The sequence below is a fragment of the Cyprinus carpio genome, chromosome A14 (assembly GCF_018340385.1).
Source record: "Cyprinus carpio isolate SPL01 chromosome A14, ASM1834038v1, whole genome shotgun sequence".
Classification (NCBI taxonomy): domain Eukaryota; kingdom Metazoa; phylum Chordata; class Actinopteri; order Cypriniformes; family Cyprinidae; genus Cyprinus; species Cyprinus carpio.
Window position 1 is genome coordinate 3,139,896 of NC_056585.1, and position 17,558 is coordinate 3,157,453.

The window sequence follows — 17,558 nt, forward strand, 5'->3', positions numbered from 1 at the left end:
AATAATATATATTTTTTTCAGGGTTCTCTGATGAATAGAAATTTCAAAAGAACACTATTTATTTGAAATAGAAATATTTTGTAACATTATAAATGTCTTTACTGTAACTTGACAAATTTAATGCATCCTTGATTAATAAAAGTATTCATTAAAAAAAAAAAAATCTTATTGAGTAGACAAATCATCAATGTTGATTTGCCCTATTCTTCTTGGAAAAAAGAAGAATAGATGCAAGTATATGATGCCACATGAACACGCCATCAAAGACATGGAAAATGATTCTCTCTACTTGATAATAATACACCTGCAAAATAAATACCAGCACTGCCATCTTGTTTATTCACATGTTTTTTATTTGTATTGTGCATATTTTGTTGAGAGATCCAGATCAGACTTTGAATGGAATGAACGCATGAACCACCACACAAAACAGGCAATTATTAGAACGCATTGGCATTTAATCCTCAATATTTTAACCAACTAAATTTAATTTCAAACAAAAACATGCAAAGAGCAGAATTGCGGACATAACTGAACAAAGATATGAGTGTTAATTGTGATGTATTGTACACACTGTTTCAGTGAGTTTCAAACACCCAGTGCTAGTTTGACCATGACAGGGCCTCTTAAAGTCCAGAGGGAAACCCTGCATAGAGATCAATAGATATCTCAAGCTCCAGTTTTCCTGCACTCTGATCATTGCCAGATGTTGGCTGAACGGCAGTTTCTAGGGCCCTCGCATAATCCACAAGTCACTATAAATCACCAGGCACTTCCCAGCAGCTTCCTACACGTCTCAATTCCACAATTATGTCGGCACTGTCATCACAAACAGACGGTAAATCTAATCTTGATCATATTGTTTTCTTGTGATAGTCAGTTTATGCAGGTGAGGGCCAACGAACACAATCAGGAACAGTAAACTGAAACAAAATATGCAATCTTTGTTTTTGTTTTTTTCTTTTCCATCACTCCTTGCTTCCGCAGGACGCTCAGAAATCCACATCTCTCTCATTATCTCTGCCAATGATACATCTGGTGCAATACAAAACAAAAAAGCTAATAAATAAGGAGAGGAGATAGCAGTGAATGTGTAGAAGTAGGCATCCAGGGATTAAAAAGAAACAGCAAACCCAGTGGACTGAGAACATGCTTGGAGTATGTTAAGAAGAGAGAGCAGATTAAAGCCAGAGGGGCCCAAGATAAATGGACAGTAATGTCTCTCCCATCTGGTTTGTGGAAGGGCAAAGCCACTAATGAGTCCTATCAACACAAGTCTCCTGTCCTCACAGGGACATTAAATCACAGAGCCACACAGGACAGAAACAGTCTACACATGCTGTTCTACTACGCAAAAGAGCCAAGATAACAGATGACTGAACCCTGATGTCAGGATACAAGGGCTGAGATGAAGAAACTTTGTGTACACATGCCATTGGTTTAGATCCCTTAACTAACAGATCAGGATCTGGAAGTGGTGGATGTATTTGTGGTTTCAGAAATCGTCTTTTCAGTTGATGTAGTCCGTCAAACCAAGTGAAAAAAAAAAAAAAAATCAAGATTAAGAGGGCAAGAAAAATATTGGCAAGGTTTTATTTTTGTTATTTTTTTACTTACAGCTCATGATATAATGCACAATTTGGCTGTGCTTTGGTGCCATGAAATATAAAAACATGGAAAGGAAAACTGAAAATATTTATACAAGTGAAACAGTATGAGACAACAATACTTGGCAATGTAAGGGCAGCCATACATAATAAGAAAAATGTGTCAATATTCATCACTGAATTCAAAAGTGCAAATATAAAAATACAAAATCGTTCAGATGGTCTGGACTAATTATTGAACCACATCTTGTGAAATGAATAGATCACTTAAAGGGGTCATATGATGCGATTTCAATTTTGGAGTGTTACAAGCTCTTGGTTCATAAAGAAGATCTGTAAAGTTGCAAAGACAAAAGTCTCAAATCCAAAGAGAAATTCTTTATAAAAGTAAAGAATCAACCACAACTCCCTAAAATGGCTCATTCTAACATGCCCCCAGATGTCTAGATCACTATGTGGGAAGATTTGCATAACACCGCCCAAATGTTCACGTAAAGAAAGAAGGCGTAACTTTTATTCTCTCTGTTGCTGCCGCTGACATGTTGTGGAGTCGCTGTGTGTTTAGTTGTGAAAGCGAAACTACTTTCTTTGGCCTTCCAAAAGAGGACACGACTAAAAATCAGTGGTTAAGTTGTATTTCAACACTGTTTCAGAACAGTCCAACCCAAATATTCAGATGTGTGCTGCGCATTTTATGGAGGACAAGGACTGTTTCCTGAACCAGTAGCCTGCAATGCGTCTGTGGCACAACGGCTGTTTCTATAAAGTTTCGCAGTTCAAACTTTGCAAGGACAGTCTGGCACTTCTGACTCACAGCCTGTAAGTACGTTTTTTTATATTTAAATAATTTGCCACTGATGATTCAAACCGAGTTTTGAGCAAAAGAGTAGTCATGTTTGTTGTTTCTCAGATCACAAATGCAGACATGGTTTTATGTTTACGCAGCGCGATACGCAATGCAACGCGTAAAATGACAGTATAAATCATTATAATCCGTAATTATGTCCCCACTAGATGCAACAAATGTCTTGTTTGTAATGGGTTTTATTGGTTTTTGTCTCGTCTAGTGATGTCCGGATTGCGAACAAATCTTTCTATTTAACTGGATCTTCTTAGTGAACTGGTCGAACAATTCACCAAATTGAACTGAATCGTTTGAAACGGTTCGTGTCTCCAGTACGCACTAATCCACAAATTACTTAAATTATTCGGTTTATAAACGTGCCTTACACTCCCTCCCACTCCACGAATTTGTTTTCGTGACAGAAGCTTCCGCAGTGCAACAGAATGACAGCGACAGAACAAAAAACACATAATAAAAGAATAAAAAAAATCTAATACAAATAAGTAGGTAAGGAATAACAATATACAACTTGACAATTGTATGTGCAGGTACATTACAATAGGCAGTTTTGTATGTACAGGTATATTATGTGCAATTTTGAAGTGTAGACTAAGTATGTGTGTTAGATAAATAAGTGTATGTGTGTATAAATAGTATTGTGTGTTCCACAGTTATTGTCAAGTGTTCATTAGATGAATTGCCTGGGGGAAGAAACTGTTCCTGTGTCTGGTCATTCTGGTGCTCAGAGCTCTGTAGCATCGACCAGATGGCAACAGTTCAAAGAGGGAGTGTGCTGGATATAAGGAGTCCTGAGTGATTTTGCCAGCCCTTTTGCTCACTCTGGATAAGTACAGTTCTTGAATAGAAGGGAGGGTTGTACTGATGATTCGCTCAGCAGTCTGGACTACCCTCTGTAGTCTTCTGAAATAAACCAATATCCCACGTTATTCAGTTACTCCTAACAGTACATTGACTGAACTGCTAAAAGAGAACTGATGATGGGATGTGCACGAGCAGAGCAGCTGGAATGAGTCTCATGCTGCTGGCCTGGGAGACGGCATAGTATGTTAATGGTCGTATTTCAGTCACATGCTTGAGGCATTCGGCCAATCACAACGCACTGAATAGCTGGCCAATCAGAGCACACCTCGCTATTTCAGAACGATGAGCTTTGTAAAATTTGACGCGTTTCGGAAAGGTGGGGCATAGAGGAGAAACAATAATGCACATTATATGGAAAATAATGTGTTTTTTTGAACCTTAAACCACATAAACACATTGAATTACACCAAATACACAAAATAATGTTCTTTTTAGCACCTTTACAATTCCCAAAAGCCAACACGGAAGTGACTTAAACTGTAATTCGTCAACTGGCCGCTAGAGGCTGGCTGCAAAAGGGAGTCAATCTCATAGACTCCCTATATTAAAATGCCCAACTTTACAGCAGAAAAATGTTTACAGCCTGGTTCAAAAAATAATTTTGGTCTATATAGCTAATTTTGCCCTTCATGACAACTGTGAGGGGGTTGAATTTTTTTTATAACTCATCCGTTTAAATTATATTAAGCCTAAGCCTGCATAAGTTCTGCATAATTAAGGGCGTGGCCACTTAAATGACAGGTGGATTGCCGCTGCTGACACTGCCGTCGAGATAGGTGGGTGTGGCTTCAGCAACCCAACCAGCTCCTTTTTGCCCCATTTTCGATTATCCGGGAGTGACATGTTGCCAAGATGGCGACGGCCCGTTTCGCCACTTTGAGCTTTAAAAAACGCTCTTCAGAAAAACTATGGGTTACGTCACGGACACTACATCCATGTTTTTATAAAGTCTATGGTTATGACATCTTATAAAAGTATTCCACTAGGGGAATTATCTTTAAAAGCCAAAGCAAATCTTGTAACAATCTGATATCTACAAATATAAAAATGCTTTATTCTAAATACAATACTAGCCAGGAGTAATCAATAAAACATTTTGGCGTTGAAATTTCTTAGACTTTTTTGATATTTTAATATCTGTATTCGCACACTATAAAGGAAACCTGGCTTTCCAAAACACAACAAAACAACATGACACCTATCAAACTCCACCTCAGCCTCCACTGGCACAGCTTGAATTACGTTGAAGGTGGAATTGTGCCAGCAGAGGGATTAACAAACAAGTCCAAGTTCAAGGGCCCTGACTAAACAGCATGGTGGAGACGGTTGCGGTTGCATCAAAGCCGTCCTGGCACATCTTGGGCGTCCCAGCACAGTGGGTGCAGCTGCTCAACTGAGGTCATTCTGGCAGCTGTCCCTGCCACCCCCTCCATACCCGCTCAAAGTTCAGGGGTTCGCTTTCTGCCTTCAGCTGAACCCCCCCCCACCCATTCATGCTTAGTTACGAGAAGACTTTTTATACACGCTTGTTTTCTTATTCTCATATTGCCTGCTTCAATTCTATTTGCATGATTCATGCCATTTACTTTTGATTTTAAACTGGAGCGGGGAAGGGAATGGGTAGATTTTCATGCATTAGATTTATTTAATGTTTATTTCCCTTGAATATTCTAATAGAACTATGATTTCTTTCTTTCCCCTCACATTTTCGTACATTTCATGACAACTCTGTTAATCTAATCAGTAAAGACTTTTGCATCTGCAGTGAAACTGAGTGTGAATTTGACAATTTTTGAAAAGAGAAAAATTTGTACTTTGATTCCAGCATTTAGGTGGATATAAAGCTGTTGAAATGATCCCAATTGGACTGTAATTTGGGTCAGCCATATTAAAAAAAGCCCTACCTTTCAACACTAGTGACTTGATTTCACTTTGTTTTTAAAAATCAGTCAGATATTAAATCAGAGGAGATTATAAATTAGCACACTTTTGACAAACATTATACATTGTCCTTCAAGTGGAAATGAAATAATTAAAAGGGCAAAGGAAAATGATTTTCTATGCCCAGTTATCAGTAGGGTGACTGGGATGCAGAAAGCAGGTTTACTATATGTAGCTACCACTCTAAAAGATGCACATGCAGGGGTCAAGATCATTAATACCCACTTTATGCTACAAAACAAACAGTTCATTCACTGCTGAGGATGTTCTCAATTCCTTTAATTCTCCATTGTCTTGCATAACATAGGGCTCATCTGAGAGGCAAATAAAATGGATCATTAACTTTGTCCAGCTAATATAAAAACTTGCCCTGAAAGAGGCACTCCACCAGGGCCTCCATTTAGACTTGGAATTGCTTTAGATGGATGCTTTTGCAATCCCAAATTACCCCACTGGTTAACATTATCATCCTTGAAGTTTAAGGTGACTATGCGCAGAAGGCAGATGTGAACACTGCAGGGCATTTAGAAGTTATGGAGGTGATTTGCATTTTGTTGGTGTACCATCTTTGATGAATGTACGTTGAGCAGGGTCCATGTCCTCAGAAAGTCTGTAAGGGGGCTGGTGAGATCACAAGACTGGCCCATAGCCCCTTCTCATGTAAGTGGATGGATTACTATGTGGAACCTGGCCAAATTAGGCCCTGATTACTTGGCGAGCGGGACCAGCGCGCTCATTCAGCTCTCTAAATTTTGCACACAGCAGAACAAATGTCCAACTATTGGATGACAGGTCTGAGAAATGGCCATCGAAATCCCCAAATGATCAGAGCATTGTGGATAAAGTATTTTACGGATCCTTCTGCTCATTTTGATTTGGCCATTTCTGCTTGACTCAAGTCAACAAAGGAAGTTCACAGATGTCATATTTTATTCAAAAATGAGGCTGTGAGTGATGAAAGTATAGTCTACTTAATATTTTTACAAAAAATAACCCAATGTGTTTTTTTAGGCCATTTCTGGTTGTTTGTAGTTTTTGCGCACTGTCAGTGCTTCGGCCAGGTACACAACAGAACAATTTATTTAAAAGAGTTCAGATTAGGAGATAATGTGTCTCATTCACAAAGTGTGACACAAAATTAAATGAAAATATGAACACCCTTAGCTGTAACAACAGTATACCGGTGAAAAAGATTTGGAAAATGCTTCAGTGCGTATTTGTGCTTGTGTTCTGGAGAAGCGTTTCTATTTACAACACGTTTTTGCAGCATTAAGCAATGTAGCCGTTCACAGACATACTGTGTTGATTTCTTCTATGTAATGGCCAGTGAGGCTGAGTGATTATAAAGGGAGCTCTCTTTTTGTGCTTTGTAAGCTATATATATTCCATTCAGAATTTGTATAAAAACTTTGGTTTCATGCTCAGATGACAAAAGGCCAAGTACACGCTGCAACTGCTTCCACCTTCAGTGGTTTGATGCTGACGTAGACGAAAACAATACATGTATTTACAGCTGGATAATGAAAGGTGTGTAATCTGAGTCTGTATAAAAGGTGTTTATTGTGTTTGAACTGGTTTTGCACACTTAGCATTGCTCAAGGATCTTGCAGTGTGTCTTTAGAGAGCATCATATGCTTGCTGAGAGTGACGAAGGGCTGTTTGAAAAGCCTTTTGGATATGGAGATGTCCTGGCATATGCATAAGGCAAATTACTAACAGGGTTCCCACACCTTGGTTTACTTCAAATTCAAGGACCTTTCAAGGACTTTCCAGGTCCAGGGGACCTTTTCAAGGTCCAATACCCTCAAATTCAAGGACTTAATGTGGGGACATATTACAAGTGAGAGCAAGGTTACATTGTGTTATCTTGTAAGATACATTGTTTCAGTTTTCATGTGTCAAACACAACTATGCAAAAAAGCTTTTTTTGTGCATTTATTTTTGGCCATATGACAGAGGTCTGATAATCTATTTGTCGTATTTCTGTTTTGCATAAAACTGAAGAATATTCAGTACATCCTATTCTATATTCTAAAATGATCTGATATTAACTTTTGCATGGATTTTATTGAAAAGAGCTTAGGCTCATGTAACCGGAAGTTTTAAGATATATGAATATACTTTTAAGTTTTTCTTGCCCCATGGGGTTTTACATTATCTTAACAAGCAAAGCAATTCAACATTATTTCATGGTGTGTCTGTGAAACGTTGAGGCACCATCGTAGTAGTTTAGTGCGCGTGTAAACGTCATGTAGGGTGACCATATTTTAGAGGTCAGTGGGTGCAGGTGGGGCGGGGGGCTGGGTTGTGATTGGTTGGTGGTTAAAGTAGTGCCCAAAGTAGCGCAATGACCATATCCCAAATATCAAAACTGAAGATATGTCATTTCCATACCTAAAATACATATTTTTACAGTCACTGTTATGCATACTGATCATACAACACAGCTAAAAATTCTTTCCTACCATTGGCCGTCCTTCACAAAACTTAACATCTGTTTTATAATAGGAAGAATGCAAAATGTTTCAATACAAGCATTTCAGTCAAGTGTAATTAAAGCAACATTTCAAACCTTTAACCCACATTAAAACCTTTCAAACCTTTAACCCACTTTAATCTCCCATTAACAGTTTAAAAGTAGCCAAATTCCATAGGAAAACAAACAATGTAGACTTGGCAGCCCTGCATTCAACACGAGCTGCAGTAGTCAGATTTGACTGATCACAGGTTGAGAATATCCACACACGGCTCATATACTACAACGAATTATTTGACCCTAAACAAATCCAAAACCCAACAACAAAAATATGATCTTCTTTTACACAGAGCGTGCTTGATCTCGAAAATCAAAAAGTGAAAGTGAACAGCGAGCGCTCATTTAAAAGAGATTTAAATACTCTGCATACTGATAGCGGCTCCTTGATGCACAAAAAAAATTATACAATATTAGAATGTTTGCGGGAGCACTGGACACAAAAATCATGGGAGCGGGCTGTAATGGTCAGAAATTCAGTGGGAGCAGGATTAAGAAAACAGTCCCTCGCAGGGCTGTTATATAAAAATGCATACAATGATTGACAACTGTAGAAAGCAAAAGCCGAATCCCAGACATTTTTTTTAGGTCCAAAGAGAGGACATGTCCTGGAAAAAGAGGACATATGGTCACTCTAACGTCATGGCAACGTACAACACAAAGTACCTCACATGGGAAACACGTAATGTAACACATAAATGTGTGTAACAAACGTAAATCATGCAAGCCAGTATGCATAGGCCACTAATTGTTGCCGAAATAACACATTAGTGGACCAGAGGGAATAATATGGAATTTTTTCCAAAAAACTTTTTGCAAAAAATACATTCAAGCACTTTCAAGGACCCATATCAATGTATGTTTATTTTCAAAAACTTTCCAGGGCCTTGAAATGTTTTTTTTTTTCAGATTCACAAACTTTCAATGATATCAGGTGGGATCCCTGTACTAACTTTGAGCATGTGGTCACTCATTAAGAATACTCTCAATTCAGTAATATTAGAACAAGGTTAAGAACATGTTGTGAATTTGGTAGAAGTTCTCCAAGCAATTATTAGTGGATTAAACCCACTGTTATCAAGATAAGCACTAATTTTTGAGAAGTTTCGTAAAACTTACCGATGACGATGAGGGTGTAGTTAATGTTGACGCTACCAAAACCATTGGTGGCTTTACAAATGAAAGTCCCAGCATCCTCTGCCTCCACCTCTTTAATGCGGAGGGTTTGCTGAAGGACCCTGAAGCGCATCCAACCACTGTGGATGTGTCGACCGTCTTTGGTCCACATGATGAGTGGTGGCGGATCACTCTCCACAGGACAATGAAGTTTCATGGTACGTCCAATTCTGACGGTCTGTCTGTGAGCTACCTTCTCTGCTACACGTGGAGGACCTACAGAGAAAAAGATGATAATAATTGTCATTATAGAGCATCTGAAAATACATAAATGATGCTGTTTTTTCTGCACATTTCTACAATTATCCTCTTCCCTGTGGAATTACTGCCAAAAATGTTAGCTGAACAAAATGTTAAGTTGAAAAAGTATAGACTGAGCTGTAGTCTTGAGCTGTTGACAAGTTTGGGTGAGTAAGGGCAAAATGCACGTTATTGTACATTCGGTGCCCTGTAGTTGGTGATATCACTTCTTTTGTATCAGAAATAAACTGCTGCAGAAAAAGCTAGGTGCCATGCAAAATGTAATGTGTAATTGCAAAACTCATTGCAAATTTATTGGAGTATAGAGTACACATGCTTGTTCAAAAATGTAGTGAAGTAGAGAGTAAAAGTTGCTAAACACTCGATAAAACTACAGAGTATCCAAAAAAAGATAAAACAAAAACAAAAATTACATTTACTCAAATACTTTACACCCCTGGCTATAATGTCAACAAACCAACCAAACTTTAGAATCGATCCACGTCAAAACCTCTTGTGTGAAAGTCATGTAAGATTACCCAGACTTATGCTGGATGAGATTTGAAAGTGACCATGAAATCAAAATAGACAATTCCTCGCCTTCATCCTGATCACTTACGTGAAATGATTGAGAAAATAGCAAACAACAGCACTTTCTACAATCCAGTCAATTCCTGATGGACAAAATCAAGTGTCACCCTACTTTCTTCTTGATCGAGAAAGCCATTTCAAAAATAGGAAAAAAAAAGTCAGTCACAATTTGTCTTCATACCTGCTCTAAGATTTTCTGTTCTAAAAAAATCCTCAATCGTATTTCATAGTTCACTATGCAGTGGTCTTGTATACTGGCTGTTGCACTGAAGTAAAACAAAAGCTTTTCAAGAGAAAAGACAAAGCTTTCAGGAGTCTTGGCCTGGCTGAGCAGAGCGAGGCTTCCCCCTGCCCACGCACAGCCCTGCTTGCTCTCGTTAAAAGACCCAATGCAGGAAATTGATAGTGTCACTGTTTATGTCTGTGGGGAAATTGTAACCGCAGTCCCCTGTCAGCCAGCCATGTCTTGCTGGCGTACTCTGCTACTGGACTGCATTGTTTGTGTGCTCCTCAGTTGGTGGCTCCTTCAAGGTTAGAAAGGTCAGAGTCTGCAAATACTGTCTGTGCTTATTCCTCTCAAAGCTCTGCGAGTCACTTTAAATAGCTGTTTACATAAGGCTAATGCCAGATTGGATCCATTTAGCTGCCAGAAACCTGGGCTTAAGAAGATCTTGTGGTGAAAAATTTGAGAAACAGATTTCCACATGCAGTCATACGCATGAAAGTTATTTACATTTTAGAACACTATGCCTGTAATTGCAGCCATCACTCAGATAAATTACAAGGAAGAGTGTTTTTATCTCACTGTGAGACGTCTGTCCAACACTTAAGTTGTGTGAAGCCACATGTCAGGTTAATATGAGGAACAGATAAAAATCAGTGGGTATGGTGTAGCGGTGATGTAACTGAAGGTTGTTTAAGGTCACAACTCGCCGCATAAGTAACATCAATGTTACATTTTTGTAATGATGCTAGTCTAATTTTTTTGTCATGAATAATGTTTTCGCTTGCATTCAACATGACTAGTTTTATTGAACACATAGGCGTTACTACACAGCTATGTAAAATGTAGGCTAACAGGTTTCCTTCAGATATATCTGCTGTAATGACAAAGTTGTGCGTAAGGGTGTTGTACCAGTGCCATATCAGTGCAGGGTTGCACCTGGTGTAGAACCTTTGCCAAAATAATGTGTGGAAGGAGAGTCCATAGACTGAAACAAGCAACAAACATAATTAAAATTTAAATAATTACCTTTCAGGAATCTTGAAGTTTTAAGAACTGATTGTTTTACTCTTTTCACCAAATAATTTAAATGATTTTTCCAATAGTTTGATTCCAATTGTGTGATTACTGGATTTTTTTTAAAGAATATATTTAATATATATATATATATATATATATATATTTTTTTTTTTTACTCACAATTTCTATGCAATAAAACATATTAGGGATTAGCCTACCTAGAAAAAAAAAAAAAAAAAATTATATAAAATATATATATATATATATATTATATATATATATATATATATATTATATATATATATATATATATATATATATATATATATATACAACACCCATTGTATTCATTTTACATGACTTTTCCTGGTCTCAAAATCTAAAATGTTAAAATTAGGCTTTATCGTATATCCTGGCTTTTCAAGACCATGCAAACCCTTCTTCTTCTTCTCCTTCAAAAAAAAAAAAAAAAAACAGTTGAGATGATTGAGTAAAATAATAAATATATTGTTTTTTTTTTTTTTTTTTTTTTTTTTTTTTTAACTTATTTTAAATTATTTTCAAACATCTTGATGCCCCTGTCACAGGATATGTGGATTGGATATTAGAGAACTATTTAGGGCAGTACATAAAGTATTTTTCTGCATTCCACCAAAGAATAATTCATTTTTAGCTAATTATTTTTATCTTTGATAGTTATTTGTGTATTGTTTGTTAAAAGGTTTTCTTCACAAAAATGTTTTAAAGAAAACAGTTCAACAGGCTGGAAAGTATAAAAATATAATGTAATTTAACTACATAAATTAATGAACACACTTTTGCTGGAAACTATGGCATAGCCTACTACACAAAACATTACTCCATACTGGTTTTCAACCAACTTTTAAAGGAGCTTTCAAGGCTATTTCAGCCAATCTAGGTTAATGAGCTAGATGTGATTGCAACAACGACATAGAATACATCACAGAAAACCAAATGTTTAAGGTTGTGAGCCATAAAAATGATTCTTAAGCACAATTTTCAGATTTCAGAGCTCTAGCATTGGGAAGATTACAAGTATTACTTGCAATATAGCGCACAAGTGCACAATTTATGTCCTTATTTGGAGCTCCGCACCGTCTACCATCACAATCCACTTTTGTCATTCAGAAAAGAACAGCATAGAAATTCTTTAGAATCTTTTATATGCTGATAGATATCAATTGTCCATGAACTGTAACAGCAAAACTGTTTGATGTAGAATCAAAGAGACCTTTTCTCATGGCTGGTTTCACACAGCTCTGATATGACATGGTCCCCAGTGGGAGTGTGAAGGAGTCCCTGGCACAGGTATCGAGTCAGCCTGACTACAACACACTACTGTGTTTTACAGACAGCAGTGGGTAGCTGACACGTTGATGGATGATGTTTGAAAGTGTGAAAAAGAAATTAGTCACAGGCAGGAACTCGCCGGAGTCCTGTTCTCCCGCTCCATTTCGAATGGCTTTCTCATCAGAGTAAAACCTTCCTGGTGAGCCGTTTCACAGACTGAAATCTCATTCTCCTTTTGGAGAGCCATCCACCCACACTTTGAGCAGATTTATGGCCCTCCTGCTCTGGGCCTTCTGTTCGTGGGTCAGTCCCGAGGCCTGTTTTCCTTGCAGGTCAACAGCATAGCACGTTTTACAGATCAGAGGTGTGTGGAAGAAAACAAAGGCCCTGAACTTTCACAAGCAGTGCTCGGTTTGCCTTCCAATTCTTTGGCTCAAAGACGGCTGTGATGAATGCAACAGCTCCCACACAAGTCACAAAAGTCAGAGCCAAGGGTCAGGAAAACATTTTTTTTTAGCCCTCCGAAAAGAGAAATGACAACACGAAGTAACATTATTTACAGTGTATGAATAAATAAATGCATTCCAATGCCCAACAATACACACTTAAACGGCAGACTTTAAAAAGCCCGTCTGTGTAAATATTGGGTGTGTGAGTGAAATTGTGGGCTGAACGAAGGGAGCGGCAGGTCAAACTCTTTAAAAGGCAATCTGTTTTCTCCATTCAACATAAACGCATTCCCTTCTGTTGCAGCTGAGTGCAGCACTATACAATGCGGAGGCCAGCCTCTTATTTGCCTGTGCACCGGGAACTCTCAGCGAGCTGCAGTCTTCCATATCCCTCCTTCCCTTTTACGGCTAGCTGGCTTAAGGTATCCCAACGTGCATATCTGGAATGTTGACTAATGACATGAAAAAAAAAAAAAAAAAAAAGATTCCGTAAGAGGCCAACTCAAGTAGCATTCCATCATATACTCTCTTTCAATTCCAGCCATCTGCCAAAAAGCCTTTCCACAGCGATTTGCGTAAAGAAAGTTTTCCCTTAAGAATGAATATCTCTCCTTGAGCCAGCTAGATATGGCCCTTTGGTGTGAAAGAAGTGGAGGCATAATATTTTGGTTGGCCTCATGTAGGGAGCACAGGACGTGATTTGGAGTGCAAGAATGTATTTAATTATACTTTCTTGAGCAGATCTGAGCTCACAAGTGCCAATGTATTCACCTTCAGGAAGCAGGTTATGATAGAGTAAGATAACCCTCACCCTACCTTCACTTCCTCCTACAGAGAGCTGTTTTATTGTTAATCGTCTTCTTTTTTTTTTTTTACCACTAATTCCCGGAAACATACTGTGAATATGCCCAAAACTAACAGCTCCAGAGTCATGGAAATTAACAGAATACCATATACCGCATATAGAATAATGTTATCTGATAAATTTCTGTCCATACATTAAAAAGACTATTTAGTAAACATTTTAAAGCTTCAAAAAGTTCATTAAGAAATTGTAAAAGTAATAAATATGAGCGGTTTAATCAAACTCTACTAAAGAGACAAAATCACTTTATATAATGTAAAAAAAAAAAAAAAAAGCACCTCAAATATGATTTAAAAAAAGGATGGACAAAAAATTGTGAATAGAAAAATACATTAATTTGTGTTCTAAACAACAGTTTTATGGGTTTGAGACTATATGATGACAGGGCAGTACATAAAGTATTTTTCTGCATTCCACCAAAGAATAATTCATTTTTAGCTAATTATTTTTATCTTTGATAGTTATTTGTGTATTGTTTGTTAAAAGGTTTTCTTCACAAAAATGTTTTAAAGAAAACAGTTCAACAGGCTGGAAAGTATAAAAATATAATGTAATTTCAATTCAAAAAAAGAAAAGCAAATATCTGTTTCTGTACTGGTCGACAGTTCTTAGACCTTCATATTTCTTAAAGGGATAGTTCACCCAAAAATCAAAATTATGTCATTAATGACTCACCCTCATGTCGTTCCAAACCCGTGAGAGCTCCGTTCATCTTCGGAACACAGTATCAGATATTTTAGATTTAGTCCGAGAGCTTTCTGACCCTCCATTGAGAATGTATGTACGGTATACTGTCCACGTCCAGAAAGGTAATAAAAACATCTTCAAAGTAGTCCATGTGACATCAGAGGGTCCGTTAGAATTTTTTGAAGCATCGAAAATACATTTTGGTCCAAAAAATATCAAAAACTACGACTTTATTCAGCATTGACTTCTCTCCCGGGTCTGTTATGAGCGCGCCGTTCACAGCACATCCGGTTCGCGAACGAATCACTCGATGTAACCAGATCTTCTTGAACCAGTTCACCAAATCGAACTGAATCGTTTGAAAACGGTTCGCGTCAACAATAAGCATTAATCCACAAATGACTTAAGCTGTTAACTTTTTTTAACATGGCTGACACTCCCTCTGAGTTCAAATAAACCAATATCCCGGAGTAATTCATTTACTCAAACAGTACACTGACTGAACCGAGCCAGATAACGAACGAAACATTGACTCGTTAAGTGACTTAACTTGCATTTACAGACCCTTAACAACTAGAACAACCTCACCATGTCTATTAATAATTGTTTTCTCATTGCTTATAAAGGATTTACACATTTTTGGGTTCAGGAAGACTGACCGGCAATTAACATCTGAACGCTCTGTTCAGTGAGCTCTAGATTCTGTTTACTAAAGCAGGCCAAGGACGGAAAAAAGCCAGTGAGAGGCAAATGAAATGAAAAACCTCCTAAAACATTTCTTGGATTGAGTACTGGTCTCCCTCGAGGAAAGCTGCAATAAGGGGGATTGTGGGATATCACATGTTGCCACCATGAGGTTTTCAGAGCCAACAGCTACACAAGCAAAAAAGAGCATCATGAAGACATTAAACAGATCAGGCTGAAAATGGTCAAAACCTCATATATATACATACATACATACATACACATAATGACCCACATGCATTTAAAAACGTAGAATGCAAACTACTATAATCTAACCAGTGTTTGGAAAGTTACAACAAAAACTCTAATTGCAACATCTTTTGGAATTATTTAATATTTCTTATTTCTTTTGGATAACAAACCTATATTCAAGGCCGTTTTGAATTTTGGGCATCAGTGTCTTATTATAAGGTTCAGTTTTAAAATGTACACAGAATTCACCAACTCAATGGCTATAATCAATCAATGGTAATCGCCAAGTACAGTTACACACAAACACCAAAGAAGAAAGGCATCAGTATTGTTCTAAGACCACATTTATGTGATACTAAATCCACAACAAATCAGGAATTTTAAGTCAGTGTGCTTTTTTGATTTTCTTGCATAACAATGATCCTTCAATTACAGTCTACATAAATACTAGGAATATAACATGCAAAAGTTTACGTGTGACTACATATGCATTTCCAGAAGTGTTGGAAGTGAAAATATAAATAGATTTATGGCATATAAATACATGCAAGGACAACCAGACTAATCACTATTCACAATGTAAATACTCCACAGTAATCATCAGGTTTTTTTTTTTTTATTATATTAAATGATAAAATTACCCCCTATTAAAAAAGAGCATTGGTAAAGGCTAAAATTTATTTATAAAACTCAGCCCGAAGCGAGTAAACACACTAAGTGGTTTAGGCCGAGTTAATCACAGAAGTAAAAAATGTAGAGGTTTACATCAAACCCTAATGATAACGTCGGACAAAGGAATGCAAGTGCTGTAAATGTGTAAGAAAGAATGCATATAATAGCAATATCTCTATGCTGCTGTCTCACCTAAGAACCTCTCTTTGGGTTTCTGTCATTGCCTGGGGCGACAAGTGGAAGTAATGGGAATATTCTACTTGCAGACGCTACTCTATTCAGACAGGTAAAGAGCAGCCATTTCCCCTGCTGTCAATAGGTCAATTGTTACCAGCTGCAAAAGCATGATAGTTAACGCTGCCCTAGGGCAGTGGGCTGTTTGTATTTACATCAGACATGGACAAGACCTTCAAGAACTCTGCAATGTATTCTGTTAACCATGAGTGCCATACAGTAAAAATGAGTGGGAAAAAACATCAGATTTACACTGAAGAGGCATATCTACACCAGAATACCATAACACCTTAGCGATCATATGGCAACAACTTGGCACCACCCACCTTTACACAGTGGAGTTTTGCAAAATAAATAAATAAAATTATTTAACCCTCTGAAGTCGATTAACGCGTATACGTGTTTTGAGGCATTTTCTCCTGATAACCCCGAAAAGAACTTAAATTACACTTTCAGTTTTGATCATACAGATAAGAGCAATACATCAATCGAATCTGTAAAGGGTCTACTTTTTTTGTATAGAGACATTATAAAATAAAGATAACAAATAAAGTGTGCTGTCTGCAGCCTTTGTCTGCGGTGATCTTCATTTACAAACGCGTCATTAAAATGAACTGTAACTCAGTGAATACTCAACGAAGAGACATGAGAGATATATCTTTAGAATGCCTGACATATCTACTTTTAAACTAAACAAGTGCTGCCAAAAACAAATATTCTGTGATAAAGTAATCCATATGAAAACAATGCGATGTCCGTTTTTCACGTCTCCCTTCATTATCTTCTAATGCGACCACGCCCCTGCGCTGAACGCGCTATTCAGATTCTAATGTTTCACTGAAGTTTTTTGGACCACTGAGCAAATTTCTTTCTGTGTCTTACCCTCTCGCTTGAGGGTGTCAATGATGGCCTTCTGGACAGCAGTCTTACCCATGATTGCGGTTTTGAGTAATGAACCAGGCTGGGAGTTTTTAAAAGCCTCAGGAGATCTTTTGCAGGTGTTTAGAGTTAATTAGTTGATTCAGATGATTAGGTTAATAGCTTGTTTAGAGAACCTTTTCATGATATGCTAATTTTTTGAGATAGGAATTTTTGGGTTTTCATGAGCTGTATGCCAAAATCATCAGTATTAAAACAATAAAAGACCTGAAATATTTCAGTTGGTGTGCAATGAATCTAAAATATATGTAAGTTTAATTTTTATCATTACATTACGGAAAATAATGAACTTTTTCACAATATGCAATTTTTTTGAGAAGGACCTGTATATATATATATATATATATATATATATATATATATATATATATATATATATATATATATATAAACTCTATTGGGGTTAGA

The 17,558-nt window shown here is 37.2% G+C and overlaps 1 protein-coding gene across 1 annotated transcript in view; it reads right to left on the reverse strand.

Moving 5' to 3' along the window:
* LOC109056982 (fibroblast growth factor receptor-like 1) overlaps window positions 1-17,558 on the reverse strand; it is a 77,174-nt gene that overhangs the window by 42,154 nt on the left and 17,462 nt on the right. The window contains 1 exon segment of the mRNA XM_042769737.1: window positions 8,927-9,199. Within this exon segment, the coding sequence (XP_042625671.1) occupies window positions 8,927-9,199 (273 nt within the window).